This window comes from Nansenia antarctica, assembly GCF_963989245.1.
Source record: "Nansenia antarctica genome assembly, chromosome: 6".
Classification (NCBI taxonomy): Eukaryota; Metazoa; Chordata; class Actinopteri; order Argentiniformes; family Microstomatidae; genus Nansenia; species Nansenia antarctica.
This window is the reverse complement of record NC_137676.1, coordinates 39,812,331-39,838,750: the sequence shown is the minus strand read 5'-3', so window position 1 is coordinate 39,838,750 and position 26,420 is coordinate 39,812,331. Positions and strand designations below refer to the sequence as shown.

Genomic DNA, 26,420 nt, shown 5'->3' with positions numbered 1-26,420 from the left:
CCTCATATCGGCAACCAATCAAAATGTCCAGACTTTTATTTTGAAACACGAACTACGTTTCAACGTTGTTGAGAATCACAACACAAACTCGCTAGTCAAGCCAAAATACTGCAATGCAATGGATTCGGTGGTAATCCCCACTGCTACCTAGTTACCTAGATAACACTACTTTACATTGCTAGCAGGCTCACAAAACAAGCTGTGTTAGTTGACTAGCGATGTGTCATTGATTTTCAACAACGCGGAAATGTATTCACATTTTTCGAAAGAAAAGTCTGATCATTACATCGGATCCCGATATGAGGACCAAAGCATTAGAACGTGTCACATATTTCCGACAGGGGAGCTAATTCCCAACTGTGTTCAGCAGTGACACACTCCCCCTGCCTATGCCCACAACGATGAGATAAGACGAGACCCCCTTTTTTGTAGGGGGCTTTACAGGGTGGGAATTAACGTCCGAGCCGGAAAAAGGTGCAGAGGAACTACATACATACAAATACACACTCACGCGCGTACACACACCAATCCATTGGGCACACATACAACTTTCGTAATACACACACACACACACACACACACACACACACACACACACACACACAAATACTCCCTCAAACACAACCACGTGCATGCACACCCATAGGCACATACAGAAAGCACACAATCAAACAAACTCAGAGCTCATCAAGTTTGAACTCTTAACAAGTTTGTCAACAGATCCAAGGCTGTGTTTTTTCTTCTTCTGCTTTTATGATTGACTAACAGACTAGATTCGAATTAATACTGCACTGATGTTTTTCTGTTGGAAGCCTTTAGAGCTGATGACATGTGCTGCAGGGACACTCCTGGGCGTTGACAGCTGCAGACAGGGACCCCAGCTGCAGGCATGGGAGCCAGTGGTAATTCACGGAAACTAGCTCCACCCAGTCCAGCCCCGGTCTCCGGTCTCCGGTCTCCTGCCTGCCTGCCGTCAGCAATCCAGGGGTGGAGCCTCATCATCATCATCATCATCATCATCATCAACATCATCATCATCATCATCATTATCATCATCATTACTAACACACATATGATTTATATGGCCACAGACGTGGAAGGGGGGGTGGGGGGGTGGTTGTCCCTGATGTCCACTGCGGTATGGGGCCTCTGTGGTTCTGAGGGGAAGGGGCGGGAGGTTAGAGGAATTGGGTGGGGGGGGTTCTGTTCCATTGTTATCCAGGGGAGGGGGACGGGGGAGATGGAGGGACGGGGGACAGGCTGAGGGGGGGCTGGGGGTCTTCACAGCTCTGTGTCGGCCACGGGGGTCTTGGGGGTAGAGTGTCCGTTTGTGGGCGGGGGCTGTGTCTTGGCTCCGTCGAGGGACTCCCCGTTGACGCTGGGCTTCTCCTGGGGCTCCGGGGGGGTGAGCGGGGCTACGGACACCAGGGTGTTGCCCTGGTTCTCCTCATCTGCTGGGTAGGACTCCTCAGCCTGGCAACACACACACACACGCACGCGTGCACACACACACACACGCACACGGACACACGCACACACACATACACACACACAAACACGCACAAACGCGCACACATGCACACACGCGCACACACACACACACACACACACACACAACATGGTCAACATACCATGACCAAGAAACACAATAAAACAGTAACAACCCGATGTGGGAGTCTATCATTTCACGATGTATCGCAATTAAACCGCAGCTGCTTAGTATCAAAGTGCCACAGTGATACCGTTTACAGGGCCAGGGCCTCATTTTGTGAGGATCAGAGGAACTATTCGAGGGGTTTTTCCCAGTTATCGGTGAAAACTGTGATTTTGAACATGTCGCCCCAGTTTGACAGGCTGGATCAGCTCTGTAAGCAGCTCTCTCTGAGTGTGACGTCACAGGCAGCGGTAGAGAGAACCAGCTGTGTCTCTGGTCTGGCTGGGAGATGAAACAGAAGAGAGTGCTGTTGCATATGGCAGTTCAGAGAGCACCACCACCACCACCACCACCTCCCTCCTCCCTCCTCCCTCCTTCTCAGGGCGCGGGCCGCTGGAGCACACGCTCTCGCTGTTCCTTTGTGATATCACGCCAAAACGCTCGCCTAATTACATGGCAACATGGTAACAATTGCTCCGAAAAGAACGCGTTGCCATTTAGATTTTTTTTTTTTTTAAATCAGGTTTCAAACATAAGAAACAGGAACCGCGCCCCCCCCCACCCCACCCCCCTGCCCCTTAGAAATGTGTGTATTCTATCATTCATAATGAGGAAAACAGCCTTTTTACGAAACTTTGAATGACTGTAATGAAACACTTGTGATCATATGCACCTGGTGGTGGTATATGAAAGGGGGTCAGTGAGATCAGTGTTTGAAATCACACAATGCAGCACATACGTACATATATACTCTAGTGCATTCTATAATTAATGTGTGTGTGTGTGTGTGTCTGTGTGTGTATGTGCGTGTATGTGAGTGTGTGTGTGTGTGTGTCTGTTTCTGTGTGTGTATGTGTGTGTGTGTGTGTGTGTGCAAATGTGTGTGCATGTGTGTGTGTGTAAGTAGAAACATAACGAATACTATTTGTATGTTATGCAGTGCACAGTGGTCCATTGACCGTAGTGGGGGTCTATAGCTAGCTAGTAAAGCTGCAGACTGCAGAGGATAGAGTCAAATTTAAACGTCACGATAACCGCTGTGTAAGACAATTCATGACAACCGATGAGTACAACCAATGCATTCCAACCTAAAGTCAGGTAAATGACATAGTAGGATGGCTTTTATGTGAAAAATATTGACATATAGAGGACATTATGAAATATGTGTAAGGCCAAGAGGTTTTCCTGTCCATGTAAGCTAATGTCTGTGGCAGTAAGTGTAGCCTGACTGACCAGCCTCATGCCCTTGGCGTTGTGTCTGCGGTTCTTCAGGAAGTAGGCCCCGATGATGGTCGCGGCCAGGAGCAGACCCAAGGTGAGCAGGGTCGGCAACACGTAATGAGTTTGCTGTGGGGCTGCCTCGACCTGCTCCACTCCCAGCTACACACACGCGCGTACACACACACACACACACACACACACACACACACACACACAGGAAAGAGAGAGTGTGTAGAGTTAAGAGGAGTAAGACTGTATCATAACAAGGCACTCAGACGGGTTTAGTTTTACGAGTTCAGAGTTCATTAGGAAGAGAACCCATGATGCTCTCCCCGCCTTAGAATGCCTTTCTCAGGGCATTAGAATGCCTCCTACAGAACACCATGAATCAACTTGAGGGTGAACTCTGTTACAGCATCCAGGGAGGATCAGGGTAGTTCAGTAAGGCCTTATGAGTACACCAGATGGGATGAAGAGGGACCAGACTTCCATGCCAGAGAGGGAGGGAGGGTGGGAGGGAGGGAGGGAGGGAGGGAGGGAGGGAGGGAGGAGACCGATGTGTTGTGTTCACAGGCGTGTGTCAGCTGGCAGTGACGTCCTTGGTGGGGCCCGCTCAGTCTCTAGAAGATTCCTCAGCCTAGTAGAAGCTGTGTGTTTACATCATGGTTATTTCTCTCTGGGGCTGTGTGTTCATACTGGTTGTGATTCCTACTGTAGTCAGGCCCTACAGTAGCTACATACTCCTCCATGCTACAGTCACCTCAGATCTCTCCTGTAAGGCGCGGTAGGTAGCACCAGGGGAGGCTAGAGGAGGTAGAAATCGGAGGACGGGCTCATTGCAATGCATGGAATGGAATGAGGAATGGTATCAAACTCTTGGCCAGCCTCCCCTGAATAGCACTCATGTCAATGTCTATTTAAAGCTGTGCCTAATAAAACAAATACATGAATTAAAGTTGCAGGGAACACAGTGTTGGTGCTATCGAGGAGTGTGCCCCTACCGCGCCCTTGATGTCTTCAGTGTTCAGGGTCTCAGCCAGTTCTTTGATGCCAGCTGGAAAGGGAGACAAGCGTGTAAGTGAAATATAGATTTTTCGGGCATCTAGAGAGTCATTTGTATTGTTATAATGTGATTATTATATGACAATTATGAGACAATACTTACTATCAGAGCTTGCCATAAGCATTTCTTTGGAGCTCTCCTCCTGGAAGACTTGAAGTTTGCAAGACGTTGCGCACCAAGTCCCAGGCAAAGACTCTATTTTTCTTTTAGTATCCTCCTGTAGAAACATATTTTGGATTATATTGATTAGTTCATAAGTTCATATCTTAATTAAACAGCCGTTACCCTAGCTCCAACACAACACCTAACTCTAATCCTATAGCTCCAATCCTAACTCTACCTTCACCCTTATCTCAAACTCCAGCTGTGAGTGACCTTTCAATATTCAAGATTCAAGACCTCTTGGATGCAGCACACGTCAACACGAGAGCAATTTCACACAATAACATCCATAAACATAGACACTTAGAGTCGAAAAAACATAATAAAATATAGACTATCTGAGTTAAATAGTACTGGCTCAGTGCAATAAGATGCTGCTATGAAAGCATACAGTACATTTCTATTTTTTTCAATGGCCCTAAGCCATTAGGGTGGGTGGGAGTGGTCCGATACAATCTTCAAGGCCTTTTCTTAGCTCCAGCATTAAACATTACAGGTCTAGGTTAATGTTGTACACTATACATCAGAATGACAGCACTCATGACAATTTCCCTAGAAAACGTGAGGTGCTCAGAGTATTTTGTTCCTGTATGCACGGCTACACAGTCACCCATGCTGCTAAAGCTGAGCTGTAGACTTTTAGTCCATGCATGTCTGTCACCGCACCAAACACATGATGAGGTCAGAGTTGGAGCTCTCACACATACACATATTCTCCCTCTCTCTCTCTCTCTCTCTCTCTCTCTCTCTCTCTCTCTCTCTCTCTCTCTCTCTCTCTCTCTCTCTCTCTCTCTCTCTCTCTCTCTCTCTCTCTCTCTCTCTCTCTCTCTCTCTCTCTCTCTCTCTCTCTCTCTCTCTCTCTCTCTCTCTCTCTCTCTTTCTCTCTCTTACACTCATGTATCCTTATGTATCCTCAGGAGAGTGGAGTGTTGAACGTTGGGTGTGGGTGTGCTTGTGAATAGGTCCAGCGGAGCATGCTCTCTCTATCAGTGTGTGTGTGTGTGTGTGTGTGTGTGTAAAACCATGTGCGTGTGTGTGTGCGTACATGTGCGTATGAGGTATAATGCCGGATGGAAAACAGCTCAGTGACCACACCTTGTCGTTGAACTATGATATCATCACATTGCGCAAGGGCCTTGGGAGCGTTGGCTGTGTGTGCTGCTGTGTAATGTGATCCAGACAGCGCTTGCCTCCCCATAGGCCACAATGTGCAAAAACCCCCCCACTGGATCCTCAGTGAGGAGGCCCACACCACAGCTGGCCTCCCCATAACACTCCTCATCTGCTCCTCTGGGTAGGGAGGAGCGCACTACATCATTCATCAACCCCCCCCACCCCCACCCCCCCCCACACACACACTCCCTATCCAAGCCTACACTGTTAACTTCCAGGGTACAGTACAAGTTGATGGATGTTCTGTACTGTATCCTCCTGTCCTCCTCCCCCCTGCCTCCCCCCCTGTCTGTCTGTCTGTCTGTCTGTCTGTCCCACAAGTGACCCATTAAAAGTTGTGTTCAGGAACTCTACGTTCGTCACAGTGTTCCTCGCCCCGCTTGACCTCAGCTTCAATCTTGGCAGCCGGGAGGAGATGTCTCTCTGCTGGGAAATGCTCGCGTTTGGCCATGACAGAGTGTGAGAGAGAGAGAGAGAGAGAGAGAGAGAGAGAGAGAGAGAGAGAGAGAGAGAGAGAGAGAGAGAGAGAGAGAGAGAGAGAGAGAGAGAGAGAGAGAGAGAGAGAGAGCTGTGTTTGGTCTCAAGTGTGACGAATGTGTGTTATCTTTCTGGTGATGGTGTTATTATTAGCCGGTGCCGGTTTTTTTGTGAGTGTTGTTGACTTGCCTTATGAAAAAGGGGGACTGCGTTTCTCATGGGAATTTACAGCAACATTTTTAGAGGCGACTGACTGCATTCCGGGACTTTTGTCATCGAGAGCTTTTTCCACTGCTCCGGTGCGACCGCAACTTATGGGAACCGCTCTCTACGGATACAACGTTGTAGACGTTCACTCTTTATCGAGGTCCTTCGAAACCGCACACTCTTGGGTTTTCCCGCTTGTTGCGAACCTCATCCGCTGGCCAAGTACTCCGGTCCTCTCCATGTTCCGTGTCAGGTTCACATGGATGACTTAAACAGACGCTGAACGTCACCTCTCTGAAGGTTTGGCCTGTTCAATATTCCAGTAGAATAATGGCAGATCAGACTGACTGCTAATGCAGAGGCCAGCTACAGTGGGGGGGGGATGACCGGCGTATGACTGACTTCACTGAGGTGTACAGCTGTTTTAGGGCACCTGGGGTGAAATATCTCTGAGCTCTAATAGCACATCCATGCTCCTCTCACAAGATGTCGTTCTTTGTTAACATGTAGGTTAGGAGGTTGTGGGTTCAATTCTCGTTGCCACCATATACACCAAAATAATTTATACACTCACTGTACTGTAAGTTACTTATGATAAAAGTGTCAGCTAAATGGCATATATTCTATTATAGGATATCACTCAAGTTCATGATCTGACCAGGAAAAACTCTGGGCCCTAGTCACCATGGTGAAAGCAGCAGTCAACCGCCTTTGGTATTCCATCGCACTAAGGGTTTTTGACGAAGCCAAGCTAGGGAACCAGACCACACCCCTGCTATTCTTCCATGTGACCTTTGACCCTGGGAGACCACAGAGACGCCCAGGGAGGAAACACCAGTCCTCCTCCGCCTCGTTTGTCTCCTGCGCCGGCAGGCTGTTTTAGAACGGTTAGAGAACGTCTGAGAAAACAACAACATCTGTCTTCAGGGCCCATATCAGGGAACCATATCAGGGCCCATGTTTCCAACTAGCTGTTTGGAACGCATTAATCTTCTGGTTCTTAAGTGGAATGCTTCCTCCCGGGCCAAGGTGCAGGGAGCCAGATAAGGAACCCATGCAAACGGAACATGGCACCAGGGGTAATGGCCCCCTGCACGCTCCCCCCCTGTCGGTCTGTCTGTTTGTCTGTCTGGCAAATGCTGATATCATAGCGGTTTGGAAACACAGAACAAGCTGGAGGAGGGGGTGGCAAGGGGGGGCGGGTTGGGGTTGGGGTGTGTGTGTGTGTGTGGGGAGGGGGGTTGGAGTGGGGTTCCCAGGGTGGACCAGCTCAAGAGCCATTCACAATGTGAAGTCAGTTTAGTTGATTATGAACGTGATGGAGAAGGGATTCACATCCAGTATGTACCGTAACTCCCGTCATATCATGAGAGCGTGCCTGTTTGTTCGGGATGCATTATCTAACATGAACAGCCATCAAGACTCCATATTCATATATCTCCAGACATCCTCAACGACATGACGGAACAGCCAGTTACCACATTCTAGGAATAGCATTTGTCCTATCCATTTCGGTGACCTCCATCAACTTCAGTTCTGAGTTGATCCTGATCAGATATTCCCCATACATCTCATTATATTCTCATTCTGAGAACCGATTTTCCATAGCGATATGGATACGGAAAAAACCCAGTTGTTCTACTTACGCAGTTGGAAGCTACCTCCAGCATCACCTTGACTGCATCTCTGTCCTTCATGGCTTCCTTGTCCACGCACTCCACAATGGGCTGCACAAACAGGGGAGACAGGGAGTGTGTCAGTGGAAGACAGAGGCGTACGTAAACCCATCTCTCCATGAACTCCCTCTATTCTCCTCTATTCTCTTTACAACACAGCTTTTATTTCAGAGACAGGTTTCTGTATCTATACATGCTTTGGTTCACTCAGGTGTGTTAAAATAATAAATAATACATATATATACACACATAATAATAATAATAATATTTTGGCACTATGGACAGGAGTTGACCATCCGGCTGGCTGGGTAGTGGGTCACCTACTCACCACGACGAGTACAGGAGGAGCCATGGTGGTTTCTGGGGCAGCGGGGGCAGCGGGGGCCTCGGTAGCAAGGATAAATTTCCATGTTACCCTCGCCAGAGGCGCTTCCGTGGTACCGGAAGTATCATCGCCTCCGATCATCACGGTCTGGACGGAGATGGCGCTGTCATGAGCACTGTCATCAGGAGACACCGCTGTCCCCGACGGCGCCGGAGTCTCAGCCGACTGGGCTACGGAAGGTTCCGGGGTCGCAGCCGTGTCCATCGCTGGGGCGTCTGGGGCGTCCGGGGCGTCCGTGACGGCCGTATCTTGGGGAGCGTCTGCCGGGAGTGTGGCTCCTAAACACGCAGAGTAGGATCATACTTAGTGTACTGTACAGCTCTGAATATCAGATATCCGGATGCCGGATGGGAACGGGTGTACAGTAAGACCTAATATAATATATATATATTTATTTTTTTACTGTGCCTTGTATTCAATAGCCAGACTTGTTCAAAGTGTCTTCGGTCATCACAAAGTTCTTCTCAAGTGTCCTAAGAAGAACCGTTATTCTCTTCACCTCCCTGATACTGACGTTGACACTGTGGTGTGGACAGCTTTAAGGGAGGCTCAGTGAGGGTCTTACCTGTGTCTGCAGGGCTGTCAGTGGGGTCTGTGTTGGCCGGGTCAGCACTGGCCTGGGCGTCCGGGGTCGTGTCCACGCTGCCGGCGGCGGTCGGGTCTGCGGGAGCGTCAGGCGCCGCGTCAGCCGGGTCAGCCGCGTCAGCCGCGTCAGCCGCGTCAGCCGCGTCAGCCGCGTCAGCCGGGTCAGCGTCATCTTGACACACTACTCCGTCTGAGAAGGAGAGACGGACAGGGTTCGATACGTGTACATGTGGACCTGACACCGACCCCATCTGATACTTGTAAAAGCTGCAACCAGTCGACATTACAACGGTCCTTTCATCTTGTTAGTGTCACCTGAGGAAAACACACTGAACATAGAGTTGTTAGAGTGGTGGTGGGGCATCAGATGACATCAGAAACAGGTGCATTAGGAATGCCCTCCGATTGTTGTGCATCAGCTCCTGAACACCCCGATACAACTCCCAATACAATGATATATATATATACTGTATAACACAGTTATAACATAGCTAGGTCACCTAACACTAACAATCCTCACACTCACAGCAGTGCCACACCCCCCGCCTATAGGGACCTTTATTGCTGGGATGGGGTTTTAGCACGTGGGTGGTGTGTTTGTTTGAATGTGGCCGGGGGTGGAGGGCAGGTTAAGACAGCCTGGCCCCTCTGACCCACACCCTTCGCCTCGGCCCGTGACGCCAAACCAATTTGGCCCTGTTTGCTCAGGAGCCCCAGGTAATGAATAGGCCAAACAGTGCACTGATGCCCTCCCCACGGGCTGCATAAATAAACGCTTCTCTGAAAGGTCACGACGTCTGTCTCTCTACTACACCCACCGCCAGGGAGAGATCCTGTTGCTAAAACAAGATAAAGTTGGTATCGGGTAGGCTGGAGAGTGAGGCAAGGTGAAACTAAAAGGATTATCCATGTGAGTTTATGTGAGGTCGACGGGTGATGATTTAGTGTTCGTTTGTGTCATTTTAGTTGAAGTTAAAGTGGATGTGGAGGCATGACTCTGGGGTGTTATTAGGGATAATTGGATGGGCAATACTGGTCTATGCAACTTTGCTTATACTATTAGTGCAGTTACAAACGTTGCTTTGTTTGTGTGTCTAGAGGGATAGTTCTTTTCAATACTGTCCCCATAGGCAGGTGGTGTGTCGTGCTATGTAAGCAGGCATTCTGGAGCCTAGTGTTCCCTGAGTCCAAACTCATTTTCACCCAGGTTCCAGAATGCAGACGAACCCTCTATCTGACCAGCACTGGCTCTGCACCCACACCAATGTAACACTCCAGCTGTGTTGTCTGATTCCACACACACACACACACACACACACACACACACACACACACATACACACACACACACACACACACACACACACACACACACACACACACGTGGTGCTCTCTCTTATACAGCTGAGATCCTCCATTGCCTCACTGCCTTGCTTTTGAGGTTCTTGTATCTGGGTCCTCAGCAACTTGACTCAAACATGCACTTTTACCCTGTCTTTCCCTGGCGGAGAAATGCTTCATTTACTTAAGTAATCAGAAGCAAATGGATAGCTGCAACCCTTATAAGATATCACAACTACAGTACATGTATATTTTCTTTAAGAAGCCAAGCAATACACAAATGAGTGGACGATTAGCTGTCAACATTGAGGAGAATATGAGAATATGTGGCGGGCAGCTGGTGAAAGGGGGAACAAGTCTGCAACCGACCAAGCCTTGCTTGTCGAGCCAAAACATTGCGATGCAATGGATTCGGTGAGTAATCCCCACTACTACCTAGTTAGTGGGGATTACTCACCGAATCCATCGCATTGCAATATTTTGGCTTGACTAGCGAGTGTGTCATCGATTGACTGGGGAGCACTTGACTAGAGAATCCGTACAGAAAGGTCAAGTCATGAAACACTACTGTAACTGTAGTTTCACAATGCAACCCTGTTTTACTGTGGGTATTTGTAGTACATTCAAGGGCAATATCCTTTGAAACGAGTGCATTTAATGACATGAATTCAAACACCTTGAACATTTGTGAATGTAAATACAGTATAAGAGTCTCGAAGAATACCGAATAAAAGTCGGAACATTTTGATTGGTTGCCGACTTGTTCCCCCCTTTCACCAGCTGCTGTCACATAATATGCCCAGCCCACACTGTGCCATTAACACTGCAACAGCAAGTCTGAAGACTCCGTCTGAAGTGGCTGGAAACACTTGTGGTTTGAAAAGCTGCAGCAATTATCATCTAACCACCAAAGCTATGGCATATTTCTGAAAGGAGCTAATGATTATACCACAACACATCATCTAGCAAATCGGCAATAAACTGTTTACAGATTCTCATGGTTTAAGACGTCCCTTTTTCTTACGCTGGTGAATTTGATATAAAAAGAGCAGGCACCACACCACACCATAACCCTCGTATTAGCATTTCCATTCCTTTGTAGCGACGTGAGTATCTTCAACAAGGGGTTAATGATGCATTACGTCAATATTTTCCCATGATGAATAGGTGCCAAATGGACACCCATGATAGCGTGTGTCCAACACGGCACACTGAGCCCAGTAAAATGCACTACATCTCCCTCCCGGAGTGCACTTTATCTAGACAGCAGCGCCAACGCGTTGGACATTGTGCAGAGCAGGTCATATATTTTAATTGGCTTAACTGGGCATTAATCCTGAAACTTTAACGGTGTTATTAAAGCCTTCAGCGAACTCCCTTTGGCCCTAGGCGACTATGTTTATAGATAGCCATTGTGAAAAAGAATGCACATTAAGCTTCCAAACGTCAGCAACCAACCCCCTACCTCATCCCTCACCTCCTGTTCACAGTCGCAATACACAGACGCCTACTGTATTTACATTCATAAAATGTTCAATGTGTTCCAATTCATGTAATTAAATACACTTGTTTCAAAGGATATTGAAAGTACTTGTCCTTGAATGTACTACAAATACCCACAGTAATACAGGGTTGCATTGTGATGCTACAGTACAAATTACAGTAGTGTTTTTCATGCCTAACTGTTTGACCATTCTGTACTCCGGATTCTCTAGTCAAGTGCTTCCTGGTCAGTAACGGTTCGAGGAGAAACAGCTGTTCATGTTGCATTGTGATACTAATGTTTCTTGCCTGATTGTTTGACTCTCCTGTAGCCTACTCCAGATTCTATACTCAAGTGCTTCCTAGGAAAAAGGCTGTTTATAGTGTGTGTGGGCCTTTTAGCTCCTCGGGTTCTCCTGGGAGAGTATTAATCATGACTCTAATGTGTCCCCCTGTCTCTTACTCTTTTACTCCCTCTCTCTCTCTCTCTCTCTCTCTCTCTCTCTCTCTCTCTCTCTCTCTCTCTCTCTCTCTCTCTCTCTCCTCCTCCTCTCTCTCTGTCTCACACACACACACACACACACACAGCTCTACACAGCCTCAGCTTTGGGCAGCATGACAGGAGTTTATACGGTACAGTATATATGACACTCTACCACTGAGGACACACCTCAGAGATCTTGGGTGTGAAATCTCACTAGCCTTCCAGCCAAGCCCCGCTCTTAACCCCTTACTCCGCTACCACACACACACGTGCACACATGCACACACACACACACACGCACGCACGCACGCACGCACGCACACACACACACACACACACACACACACACACACACACACACACACACACACACACACACACACACACACACACACACACACACACACACACACACACAGTTAAACAGGATGGAACAAGCCTTCACCACATTTTGCGCACACCACGGCTTGATTTAAATGATCGGAAAAGCTTCGGAGCACGGAGCTTAGACGCCAGCCAACGGTACCCTCGGGTTTCACAGTGAAGCACTCTCAGGCGGCCATAACGGACGCTGTCACACCCTGACTGTCCCACGGCCGCCCTGGGTGTTCTAGCCTATACGACGCTGTGGGGAGCCACACTGGCCCGTTAGGCCACCAGAATCCTGGGTTGTTGTTCTTTTACAGTGAGACTCCTGACACGCTCCTGGGATGCGGAGTGACAGCTGAGACGCTGCCTCTGCCGCTGCCGGCTGGCTGTGGTCGAGGCCAATCATCGGCAATTACACTGCGGTGCCTACGCAGCTACGCTACTAACGCGGCCGCGGGATAATGAGAGGACGGCTCACCCGCTTCCCTCCCGACACACTGCCCAAACGTGTTATGCGGGTGTTGACGTTGAGTGGATGGTGAGTCACGGAGGAGGCACGGACCCAAGCGTTTACAGAGGGATACAGTGTTTTTTAGTGGATGAGGTAAGGGACATCACGTCGTAGAGACGGTCACACTGTAAACAACATGTCAAGTGCCTAGGGTACACACTTCTCCAAATAAAGGGCATACTACTATCCCACGACAGTACAGTATGTCATGTATGAATTTGACAAGCGGCTGCCAGTGGCGGCTGGTGCTAAACATTTTGGGTGGGGCACAGGTTATGGGGGCATGCTCCACGGGGAAGAATATCAACTTTAAAATCTGGATTTACAGTCGATTTTAGCATGAGAATAGCTCTACCCCCCTGTACAGACCTCGCCATCCCCTCTACCCCCCTGTACAGACCTCTTCATCCCCTCTACCCACCTCTACAGACCTCTTCATCCCCTCTACCCCCCTGTACAGACCTCTTCATCCCCTCTACCCACCTCTACAGACCTCTTCATCACCTCTACCCACCTCTACATCTCCTCTACCCACCTCTACAGACCTCTCCATCCCCTCTACCCCCTGTACAGACCTCTCCATCCCCTCTACCGTCCTCTACAGACCTCTTCATCCCCTCTACCCCCCTGTACATACCTCCTCATCCCCCCTACCCCCCTGTACAGACCTCTTAATCCCCTCTACCCCCCTGTACATACCTCCTCATCCCCCCTACCCCCCTGTACAGACCTCTCCATCCCCTCTACCCCCCCTGTACAGACCTCTTCATCCCCTCTACCCCCCTGTACAGACCTCTTCATCCCCTCTACCCCCCTGTACATACCTCCTCATCCCCCCTACCCCCCTGTACAGACCTCTCCATCCCCTCTACCCCCCTGTACAGACCTCTTCATCCCCTCTACCCCCCTGTACAGACCTCTTCATCCCCTCTACCCCCCTGTACAGACCTCTTCATCCCCCCTACCCACCTCTACAGACCTCTTCATCCCCCCTACCCACCTCTACAGACCTCTTCATCCCCCCTACCCACCTCTACATACCTCCTCATCCCCCCTACCCCCCTGTACAGACCTCTCCATCCCCTCTACCCCCCCTGTACAGACCTCTCCATCCCCTCTACCCCCCTGTACAGACCTCTTCATCCCCTCTACCCCCCCTGTACAGACCTCTTCATCCCCTCTACCCCCCTGTACAGACCTCTTCATCCCCCCTACCCCCCTGTACAGACCTCTTCATCCCCTCTAGTGAGTGTGTGAGTGTGAGTGTGTGTGTGTGTGTGTGTGTGTGTGTGTGTGTGTGTGTGTGCGTGCGTGTGTGCGTGTGTGCGTGTGTGTGTGTGTGTGTGCGTGTGCTGAATACATAAACAAACAAGCTAAAAGACGACAATAGAAAACGTACCATGCTGACGATATTACTAAATGTTTGAAGTAGCATTTATCTTAGCTGACTCTCTTACCTTCAGGTCGAGTTTGTGTATTCTGGCTTCGCAAAACACCAACAGTAGCAGCCTAACAGCCGCGGAGATTGCGACCACAAACGAAGTTTGACTTCGGTAATAGGTCCAGTTGTAATATCCTCAAGCAGGGGAGGCTGGTTCATTAGGGGCAATTGCACAATGCCCCACCAAAGGGAGAAGAGAGAGATTTTTTTTCTATGACTTCTAGACAGTGTTGCTTCTGAATATCATAGTCCAATCAGCTAGTGTTCTGTGGCGTATATCATAGTCCAATCAGCTAGTGTTCTGTGGAGTATGTTCCAATCAGCTTCAAGTCCCGCCCCTTTCGGTGCATGTCCCAAAACCCCATAGACAAATGACCGAATGGCCTGAAGTTACCAAAATAGATTTTACATGCAAGTCTACGAGAACAGCCTAGTGCAATTTCGCGTAGTGTGAAAGTTGCCCCGAAAGGGGCGGGACTTGAAGCTGATTGGAACATACTCCACAGAACACTAGCTGATTGGACTATGATATACGCCACAGAACACTAGCTGATTGGACTATGATATTCAGAAGCAACACTGTCTAGAAGTCATAGAAAAAAAATCTCTCTCTTCTCCCTTTGGTGGGGCATTGCACAATTGCCCCTAATGAACCAGCCTCCCCTGGCGGCTGCCGTCCTTTCTATATGGAGAGCTGAAGGGAGGTCACGGGGGGGGGGGGGGGGGGGGGGGGGGTGGGGGGGGGGGTGAACACCGCCGCGTTTATATCTCGCGACTAATCGCCGCGTTCGCTCGCGTTTCAAACGTACACGCATCGCGTGACACGATGTGCCCCAAAACGAGGTGGGTCTGCCGTGAAAAAGGCCCTTGGTTGAACTGACACGCACGCTGAAGGACAGTGGAGGAGATTACGTTGTTTTATTAGAGCTGTTTCCATAGCAAACAGGGTTGCCATAGCAGATGTTTGGGGCCCCGTGGGCTGGCGGAGAGCCTAGAGAGGCAATCCTATCACGGCTCTGGGGGCAGCGGAGGGCGGGGGAGTAGAGGGGGAGAGAGAGTGGGAGAGAGGGAAAGAGGAGTGATATACTAAAGTAGGAGGTGGTGTCTCTTGTCATTAAGTCCCATGTGTTGATGTCGGGACGAGAGCCAAATTCCAACATTTGGTTTCGGTTTCCCTCCTGATCCCTTCGACTCACTGGCCCCTCCTGTTCATCAGAGATAGGGTCTCAACCACACACACGCACGCACGCACACACACACACACACACACACACACACACACACACACACACACACACGTCATGACTTACACATATCATGACTTACACTCTGAGACACACTCTCACAGAGCCTGGGTGGGGGACTGTGTCTGCAGAGAGAGTAATAGACTTCTTATCTCTCTGCAGACATTATCTATGGGCCCATTAGAGCTGATGGATCCTCTTCTCGTGGCTGATTTCACTAGTGCATTCATATACACCAGGGTACTGTAAAGTTGACCACAATTGTTGTAAAACATGCAATGCAACATGCCTGTCAATAAACTTTCAATAGACTGTAATCATTCAAGAAAGTGCAGGCACACCCTTCTTAAACTTTCAACACTACCATTTTAGCTAGTGTGTGTGTGTGTGTGCGTGTGTGTGTGCGTGTGTGTATGTGTGTGTGTGTTTGTGTGTGTGTGCGTGTGTGTGTGCGTGTGTGGTGTGTGTGTGTGTGTGTGTGTGCGTGCATGCATGTGTCCAGGCCCTTGACTCCCTGTCCCAGCCCTATCGTAGCCCCCGTGGATCGCGTTTCCTGGCCCCTCTCTCGTGATGTCATCGTGGCACCAGCGGAACAGATTGTCTCATTGTACTCCTGAGCAGCTCCAGTCTCCCAACGCCATAAAATGTGGTTGCCAGATTTGTAAAAAATAAAAGCGGAGAACAGAGAGGAGAGAAAACAGAACGAGAGGAACCGTTTGTTTGTTCCGCGCTGCTTCAGCACATGGCAGAGTGTACCGAGAGCTGCGGCCTAGAGCAGCCAGCGAACACACGCCCTAGCCACCTCCCACAATCCCCTGGGGGAGGTCATGTGACATGGTCCAGGCCAGGTGAGGTGATGACAGCTCTGATGAAAACCTTTGTCTGGTTGGTCACGGCCAGACGAGGCCTTCAACCTCCCACACGCACACACACACACACGCACACGCACGCACAAACACACACACACACACGCATGCACAAACACACACGCACACACACACACACACGCGCACGCACAAACACACACACACACAAACGCACACACACACACACACACACAAACACACACGCACACACACAGACACACACACACATACACACACACACACACAAACACACACGCACACACACACAGACACACACACACATACACACACACACAGACACACACACCTTTGTCGGGTCACGCCGGCCACGGAGCCAAAGCGACATGATAGACACATCTTGGAAGCCTTATGGAAGGTCTCGGAGAGCACAGACAACACCCTCCTCTCACCCCAGACCTTGGTGTTTATTTTGGGCCAGTGCAGTAGGGCCAGTGATAAGGCAGGACAGGATTTATGTGTCTGTTCCACATGTGGCTGGTGAGCCAAAGACACATTCCAATCCCTGGATGGACGATGACGTTGTATCTAATCTAATCAAATCAGATCTATAATAAATACAGTACAGCCCTGTTGGTCATGTGTGTATTTGACCTCAAAATTAGACAGCAGTCTGAGTAGTAAATGGCCCTCCGGTGTCTCTAAATTATAGTCCCCCCCCCCTTTTTGGTGTCTGGAAGGACGTCTCCTTTCCTCTGTCAATATCTCTGCCTTTTTATTGTCTCTTCCTGCCCCTACCGACAGTCCCCTTCCCATTGTGATTGCCGTCGTCTTTAAACACTTCCTACTTCGCTAGTGTAAAGAGGAGGAAGAGGAGGAGGAGGAGAAGGAGGAAACAGGGGTGGGGAACGGACGTTGAAACCAAAACAAACATCTCTACACTAAATTAAAAAGGTGTGTGTGTGGGGGAGCAGGGGACAAAAGTCCTCTCACATGGCCTCTCTCATTAGGTCTGCTTCTGCTCCTCTCTGGGGAGCCAACGAAGGGGAAGTGGCCTGGAGCAGGGAGGGGTCCCTGGGTCCCTGGCCCAGATGTGGAGGACTCTCCCTCGGGGGGAGAACTGGCCTCCTCCCTGCATGCGTACTTCCAGGGAAGAAGAAGAAGAGGAGCCCCCCTGACGTCAGGCCTTCAGAGACAGGCGGCTGTTGCGGCCTCAAAGCCTGGGGCTCGCCTCGGATCCCCACCCAGGCCGCAGAGACAGCACCTTGGCTGTCACACCGGCTGGCTGAACCACTCCCCTCCCCACCCCTCCCCTCCTCTCCCCTCCCCTCTTGTCCCCTCCACTCCCCTCCCCTCCACTCCCACTCCCCCACTTCCAGATGTCTGCAGGCGATAGGCCCTGACTTCCCTGTCCCAGACTGTCCCTCTCTCTACAGCCAGTCTGGAATTTTCGGCAACCCTCCGGAGCCCCAAGGGAAAGCTTTGGCTGAGGAATGCTCTGGGAGGGTGGACAAGACAGACCAGGGACAGGACATGGACAGGACAGGACAGGACAGGGACAGGACAGGACAGGGACAGGACAGGACAGGACAGGACAGGACAGGACAGGACAGGACAGGATAGGGACAGGACAGAACAGGAGAGGGACAGGACAAGGACAAGGACAGGACAGTAGAGGGACAGGACAGGACAGGACAGGACAGGACAGGACAGGACAGGACAGGACAGAACAGGCCAGGACAGGGACAGGGACAGGGACAGGACAGGGCAGGACAGGACAGGACAGGACAGGACAGGACAGGACAGGGACAGGACAGGACAGGACAGGACAGGACAGGACAGGACAGGACAGGACAGGACAGGACAGGACAGGATAGGATAGGATAGGATAGGACAGGACAGGACAGGACAGGATAGGACAGGACAGGACAGGACAGGACAGGACAGGACAGGACAGGACAGACCAGGACAGGATAGGACAGAACAGGCCAGGACAGGGACAGGACAGGGACAGGACAGGACAGGACAGGGACAGGACAGGACAGGACAGGACAGGACAGGACAGGACAGGACAGGACAGGACAGGACAGGATAGGACAGGACAGGACAGGACAGGATAGGACAGGATAGGACAGGACAGGACAGGACAGGACAGGACAGGACAGGACAGGACAGGGACCCCTCCATTCCTGCTGCTCTGTCCATGAGGTGACCACACAGCCTCAGAGCCTCAGCGATAGACACTATCTATCTGTTCCATCTATACGACCAGAACAACGTGCTCCTATGTCTGCCAACTCGGGGCTACCTAGACACACACACACACACACACACACACACACACACACACACACTCACTCACACACACCAGTCCACAGTACCGGTCAGTGACCAAATACAGCAGAGTTTCCTCTCCAGGCCAGACAGCCAGTCCAATCCAAACAACCCAAACCGCCAACCTGGAACCTCCACTTGGGGTTCATCACTGTGGATGAAACCAAACGGGAGAAAAACTATTGATGTTTCTGAACAGGCCGGTGGCGAAAAAAGTTGACATTTCAGATCTGCCCACGCCCCTGGTGTTTTGAAACCAAACACAGCACGGGGTGTCAAAAATGAAAAGGAATTCACGGCAGCTGCTGGAATGTTATCCGTGCACATCCTTGGACAGGATGTAGCTCACACGGCACGCGGCAGGCAGTGACCTCACTAAGCCGTAGAGGTGAGCAGGCTGGGGAGGGTAACACCCAGCTGGCCTGTAGACACACAGCAGGGCAGGAGACTATAAAGGACGTGTTTGATACCATTCCTCATTCCATCCCATGCATTACTATGAGCCCCGTCCTCCGATTTCAACCTCCACCAGCCTCCTCTACAGTACATCCATAATAACAGCCAACAGTGATATTCGTTCATATGGGCATACACTGTTCCACACTCAAGACTCATTTATTGAAATAATTGATATTTCCCTACCACTTGCCATAGGCTACATCTGCTTTTTAAAACCCTTTGCAGAACAGAGAGAGCCAGAGAAGAAGAAGGTATTATTTATTTAATAAATTGGCAAAAACATGGGCATACTTTTATTTATTTTTCAGCATTTAATACTCTCATCAAAATAGTTTCGCCGGACCTTAAACCCCTCCGTACCTTAAACCCCTGTTTCCTAAATAGTACATCTATCTCATTACTCCAAGATCTCCAGGGACCCGACCCACCCTGGGTACGTACACTTTACCAGGCTGCCCTCGAAAAGGCGGTTCAGGACCCTGGCCGCTAAGACTAACAGACTGAAGAACAGCTTCTACCACAGGGCCGTCCAGGCCCTGAACACAGCAAAGACCTAGGTTCTGGGCCCTGGACAGTCTGGACGGATTGTATGGCAGCTGCTGGACTGAAAAAATCAGGTGTAGTGCTGAGGCACAAACATGTACATTTCAAGCCTGCAAACTGTGACACTTTAAATAACGTGAAACAATACTATTGTGCAATATGACAACCCTAGTCGTCTATCTGTACAGTATAGTACAGTGGATTGTGTACATAGCCTTTATTTATGTAAACCAGCTCCTTCCCTTCTTGTGATTTTTTTTTAAAAAGTGTTTTTTTTCCCCTTTCCTAACACCAGGGGAGCCACCCCTCCTAAATTTCGTTGTTTGGTACCTGTACTGTAGCAATGACAATAAAGTCCATTCATTCATTCATTCATTCATTCATTCATTCATTCATTCATTCATTACTGAAGGGTAAGCTTTCTCTTCCAAATTCCAGATGCTCTTACGAGCGTGTTCTTGGCCTCTCGCTGTCACTACGCTTGGTTGTAGCTGCAGATGTTCCTGGATTGACTCCAACTGCTTTGACATCTGAGTGCAGAGCAGGGAGAGGCTATGTAAGAGGATATCTAAATGTATAGTCCTCCCAGAACGGCTTCATACAATGGTTTAGATTAGGGAGCCACAGTAGGACAGGGAAACGAGACAGAGAGGCAGAGAGAGAAACGATGGGAAGAGCCTGACTGCCTGGTTAAACTCTGTAATTCTCCCTCTCCCAGAGGGAGACCTGCCCAGACACTCTATTGCCTCACACACACACACACACACACACACACACACACACTCGCACACACACAAAGGCACGCACATGCGTATGCACACACACACACACACACACACACACACAAAGGCACGCACATGCGCACACACACACACACACACACACACACACACACACACACACACACACACATACACACACACACAAAGAAAGAAAGAAAGTATATGTGCCATCTAAACAGCCTTGAACAGGATGTGATCTTATGTTTTCAATTAGGCAGCACAGCAATGCGGCCCCAATGATGCGTTTCTTGCTGAACATTAATTACCAGGAGCAATTACCCCACTAGTGAAAGGGCCTCAGCCAAGGCTCATTAAATATCATTATTCCCCAGGCTAAATAGTATACACCGCCATGAAAGAGTCCAGCCTTGTTCTCTGACAGGCTTGCCTTGGTGGACGCCAGTACTGTACAACCAATGTTGTCTACTCTGTGGACACTGTGACACTATGATGACCTGGGATCTTCCAAACACTGACGTCTACTGTTTGGTTTCGTTGCAGCAATAAGCGACAGTGTTTGTGATGGGGCGAGAATCTGTGTCCTTCCCAGACCGAATGTTTAGAAATCCCCCATCCGTCTCAGCGGAGGCTGGTGGAGGTAGAAATCGGAGGGTGGGTTGTAACGCATGGAATGAGGAACGGTATCCAACAGGATTTCTCCCTCCACCAGCCCCCCACCGATCAATCTCAGAGGCGTTCCTCTGTGGAACGATATCTAGTGACTAGTGAAGGAGTGTTGTCTACTAAAGCTCCTTTCCTGACTGAGTCTTTCTCATCATGTGCCAAGGTTGCTGTGTTGAAATGAAAGAGAGAGAAATCGGAGGAGAGGGCTTGCTCGCTGTAAAAACCCCTAGCAGCTGTAAAACTGCACCAGGGTGCCAAGGGAACAAGAAACAAAAGGCTCTGAAGAACAGCCATAATTGGGGGGGAGAGGAAGATTTGAATGCGAACCCCAGCGTCTGCAATTCATTAAGATTGTTTAGCAGAGTAAATATTGTTGCTAGAGAATATTATGCGCTCTTTGTCAAGTCCACGTCCTAGATTAACGTTGGCTTGGTTTTCTTTGTTTTAATTTGTTTGCTTTGTAAAATAGTTGATAGCAGCAGGATGCCAAATGAAGATTTTCTGCTGTGGAGAAGGGGTTTTGGAGTTCTTGGAGTGTGATGGCGGGTGAGTTGATCTACAGGCATCCAGACCGAGTATGAGGTAATAGAATAGTCCCAAGGGTGGGGTCGTTGTGTGTTTGTTTTTGAGAAGTTTGAGAAGTCCTGTTGAACATACTCTAGCCAGCATAACACTGGCAGACAAGATGATTTCAACATTACTTTGACAACTTACTTTGAAAAAAGAAAAAAAGGAACAACTCTGAAATGGTAGTGCCAGTTTGATGTAGTACATTTCTAATTACTTTGCAGCTCTCACGGTTTTCAGACCATGACCATAGGCCCGTGAGGACACACACCCTGCCCTGACATCAGCCGGTTATCTGCCAGCAGTTATGTAAACGTCCCCACACCCTCCAGTGGATGACGTGAGTTCAACGTTTACCATCACGACTTGGGACCGAAAGAATGTTGCTTCAACAGCCGAGGGCCATGAGAAAGAGAGTGGCAATATTCTGCCCCTGTTGATGTTGGCAGGAGACCCTGTTGTCTGTGAAAGAGGCTGTTACAGCATGGAGATATGAAGGGCAAGAAGCTTATCCCCCCTGACACCCCCACTGGCCTCGATCCCTGAACTCTGCTGTTCTTTTGGGGGGTTTCATCAGGAAGAACCTTCTCTCTCTCTCGCAATAGTGGTATAAAGGAGTCATGAGTGAGCTTCCCTCCTCCTTGTGTCTGTGCAGTTCTTTGTATGTCCATATTCATTAACACCCGACGGTTCTTGCCACCCTGAATGAATGTGCTGTGTCTGGGAGGCCTATCAAAGTGTCAATCACACCCTCGTTTCAGAGGTGGGACACTTAGCCTGTGTTGAGGATGTGGTGGAGGAGATATGAAGTGTTGAATCCCCCAATCACAGGAATGCACATCATAACCCTATTGATCCCAGTTTGGAATTGTGGCACAAGCATATTTTCATGTGGGACACATTGTAATGGCCCACTCTCCCAAAGGCGCTGAATTAGCAATAGAACCCAGCGAACCGGCTCCTGGAAAATCAGCTGAGCCATGAAATGAACGTGTTATTCCCTCCTCATGCAGCTTTAAAAGCGGGGTTTTTCCCCCTCCAGACAGAACGCCAGGGCCCTCCTATACAGCAGTGTGCTCCAAGAGGCGTTGGAATGACATCATGCAAGGTTTTTGACCATGCCTAATAGCAGTGCTACGGTACATATTTCAGAGCGTACATAAGTGCTGAATCAAAGCCAGGGGAAATTGGAACATAAACCTCTGTCGGTGTTTGTAGAACGTGTCGGTTTGAACGGCCGGCTTAAATATGATGAGAATGTTAGTTCAGCTAAACACATTTACCATGGAGCTGCGTCATCGAGAAACTTCCTCTCTCCTTCTCTCATCTCTTTCCATCTCTCCCCTCTTCTCTCTCATCTCTATCCATCTCTCTCTCTCTCACCGCCCCCCCCCCCCTCCCTCCCTCTCACCCCTCTTCTCTCTCTTTCTCTATCTCCTCTTCGCTCATCTGTCTCTCCGCCTGTGCCTGGCACATCTAATACTTACGAGTTTGCATTGGCAGCTTGCTGTACCATCTAAACCTGTTCGGAGTCCCCCCCCACCCTCCCAGTGGAATGCCCCTCTGTGGTCAGGTGCTCTGGAGGCCTAATGGCTACTGTTACCGAGTGCTGCTCTCAGACCCCCCCCCAGTCACCCCAGCCATGCTGCCACTGCTGTAAGGGATACTTCTTTACGACCGTCACTAGACACGGCGGTGTCTGTGCTCCATGTCTGTCTGTCAAACTCAATGTTGTTCTCCCTGCGGGTGCCGTCGCTTGGCATGTGATCAGATTGTCGTAAACATGCGTGTTTTGGAGAAGATATAAGGCAGAAGTACACCCCGGGGGAAATTAGTTTAGTTCTTTTTTTCCATAAGCCAGTCTGTGTGTTGTTGTTTTATGTTTGGGTCTTTATAAAAGCAGCACAAAGGGTGTTATTTAAACAGGCCTGGGATCAGCTGCCTGTTTTCCGCCCCCCCCCCCCCCCCCCCCCCCCCCTCCCCTCTGGCCCTCATGACATCACTGGCACAACATCCACTGTGTCATTGATTAGACTTTATCCAGAGCAATAACAGGCCAAGAACAAGACAGGAATTGTAGGCAGAACAGGGGCTGGATTCATCAGCTCATGACGATAATGACAAAGAGCCTCAAATATAGATGCAGACATAATGGGTCGTGAACCATATAAATAGTCTTGTTCTCGATAAGAATGACAACTGACGTCAAGGAGATTGACCTCTGAGTTTTGGTGTCTGTATATATGGACAATGATGCGGTTGTGAAAAGGGACAGAGATGGGGTGGAGGGCTTCTCTCTCGTGGTGGTGGTGGTGGTGGTGGTTGTGGTGGTGTGGGGTAGGGAGGGGTCTTTAAAATATCTCATATATATCTAAAATGATGAAAACCTCAAGCACCAAGCAACCAAATACTGTATATTGTCTCGTTCATTTGTCACATTTAACACAAAGAAGCGCCTCAGAGCTGAAACAATTTACAAATGTGACGACAGCTGGTAAAAGGGGGAACAAGTCGGCAACCGACGAAATGTTAGGACTTTTATTCAGAAAAATGTAACTCACCAAATCCATTGCATTGCAATATTTTGGCTTGACTAGCAAGTGTGTCATTGATTTTCAACAACGTTTCAGTAAAACGATGTGTTTTGAATCAATGCTCTTTTAAAGGTCACCACCCACAAATGAGTTTACATTTTCTGGCCCAATTTATAATTTATTTTGAATAAAAGTCAGAACATTTGGTCAGTTGCCAACTTGTTCCGCCTTTCACCAGCTGCCGTCACAAATGTCTGTGTTTGAGTTTGACAAAGATGTTCCAATGTTGTGTTCAAAATCCTATGCTGGCCATTCCTTGGCAAATTCACGTAGTGGTGGCGGTGGCATACAAGTGTCAACCATGTAGCAGCTCCGTGTGAGGGGTGGAGCGTGGTTGGCTGCAGTCTGGAATGGGGGAGGGGACACGGACGGCTTGTGTCGACACCCCTGTGCTATTCTCAAAGTAGAAACGAATTAGCTACAAACCCAAAACAAGAATGGGAGATGATTCAGATTGAGAAAATAAATAAATAATAATAACTCTGTACATTTCAGTCAAAGCGAAACGACAATAATATCTACATAAGATTAACGGTGTCCTTTTTGACCTACAGTATAGTCAGGGGGGGGGGCCCTCACTTAATCGGATTTCCATGGAAATCTAATTACCAACTTGGACTGCAGCCGGGTGGTACAGTAGGCGCCTCCCCAATGTGCATCATGTCGAGGATGTTCCTGGGTAAAGAGACTTTCCCCTTTTAAAGTGAAACTCTTCCATGTTTATTCCCCTCTGTCTGGTTTGTCTGGAATAGTTGTTCCCACAGTCCAAACTGGGCCAGGGTGCTTTTACTGCTCCTGTGCCCACATGAGCCACGAACAGAGCTCTGGAGAAGTCGTTAGACCGGACCGGACCAACACCGGTCTCATCACACACACAGCAGACTCTCCAAGCAATACATCACCCTGCAATTATCATCAGGGCAGACTGCCCTGTTAGTACACACACACACACACACACACACACACACACCTTCCCCATGAGAGGTACCGCACACACACACACACACACACACACACACACACACACACACACACACACAAACACACATACAAGCGCACGCACACACACACACACACACACACACATTTCCCCTGTGAGGCGTTACATTTGGATCTATTTTTACGTCTTGTTGTGCTCACTTCCCCCCCCCCCCCCCCCCCCCCCACACACACACACACACACACACACACACACACACACACACACACACACACACACACACACACACACACACACACACACACACACAGACACAGACACAGACACACACACAGACACACACACACACACACACACTCCACCCATCCTGGTCACTAATAACATAAACATGAATCTTCACAGGACACAGGGATCAAACACAGGATGAGCTTCCTCCTATTAAACGTCTGGACACACAGATTGTGAGCTAAAAAACACATATCACATATCAGATGGAACTTCCAGAAGTAGTTTTCCCACTTATGAAAAAAAGGATGAAGAGAAAAAAAGATGCTAAATAGACTCCCATGTTCCTGAAATAAACTGTCTGTTTTCTGTTTCCAAAGAGTGGGCTTTCCATCTCTGCACAGTGCACTCTTAAACACACACACACACACACACACACACACACACACACACACACACACACACACACACACACACACACACACACCCAGCTCCACCCCACTACTCAGGATGTAGTCCATAATTATTCTCAACGGCAACTTTCCACTCTAGAGCGGAGCCTTTGTGTGTGTGACCCCTCTAACGTTCTACTCCTCTAACATTCTACCAGCCTTAATGTACAGAAATGCTCCGAGCCGCTACATGCCACACCGTGACGACATACTCAAGAAAACGGGTGTGTCGTAAGTTTGAAAAGTTACCGTTCATGTTCACCTTGAAGCGTGCATTTCAAACAATGTCGCATTCTACTAGTTTTTTTTAACACATACTCATTGAACTCTCCCACAGCCTCATCAGAAGACAAACTACTAGAGTTTGAAACATGCCAGATCCCTAAAGTGAAGGTCCGGTAAGACACAGGTGACTTTACAGCCAGAATACAGCAGTACAAGTTAATTAGTAGTGTGAAAGTTGTGGTACTACTCACTGTGCAGCAACAGAGCGCAGAGGACCAGGGCGAGAGCCATCCCTCTCCAGGTTCCATTCATTCTCCGCATGGATGCAGACATCCTCCTTTGCGAGCGCGGCGGCCGGTGTATGCGTACGTGTGTG

At 49.2% G+C, this 26,420-nt stretch overlaps 1 protein-coding gene across 1 annotated transcript; it reads right to left on the bottom strand.

Annotated features, from left to right (window-relative positions):
• Positions 1-1,281: 1,281 nt before the first annotated feature.
• On the bottom strand, positions 1,282-26,420 carry cd34 (CD34 molecule; the record flags this gene model as incomplete). The annotated part of the gene is made up of 8 exons (XM_080534432.1): positions 26,296-26,420; positions 8,584-8,793; positions 7,962-8,296; positions 7,604-7,684; positions 4,041-4,155; positions 3,877-3,929; positions 2,888-3,034; positions 1,282-1,473 (listed from the first exon to the last, which is right to left on the bottom strand). The coding sequence occupies exons 1-8, from the start codon at positions 26,375-26,377 to the stop codon at positions 1,282-1,284; spliced, it is 1,215 nt and encodes a 404-aa protein (XP_080390558.1). The 5' UTR covers positions 26,378-26,420.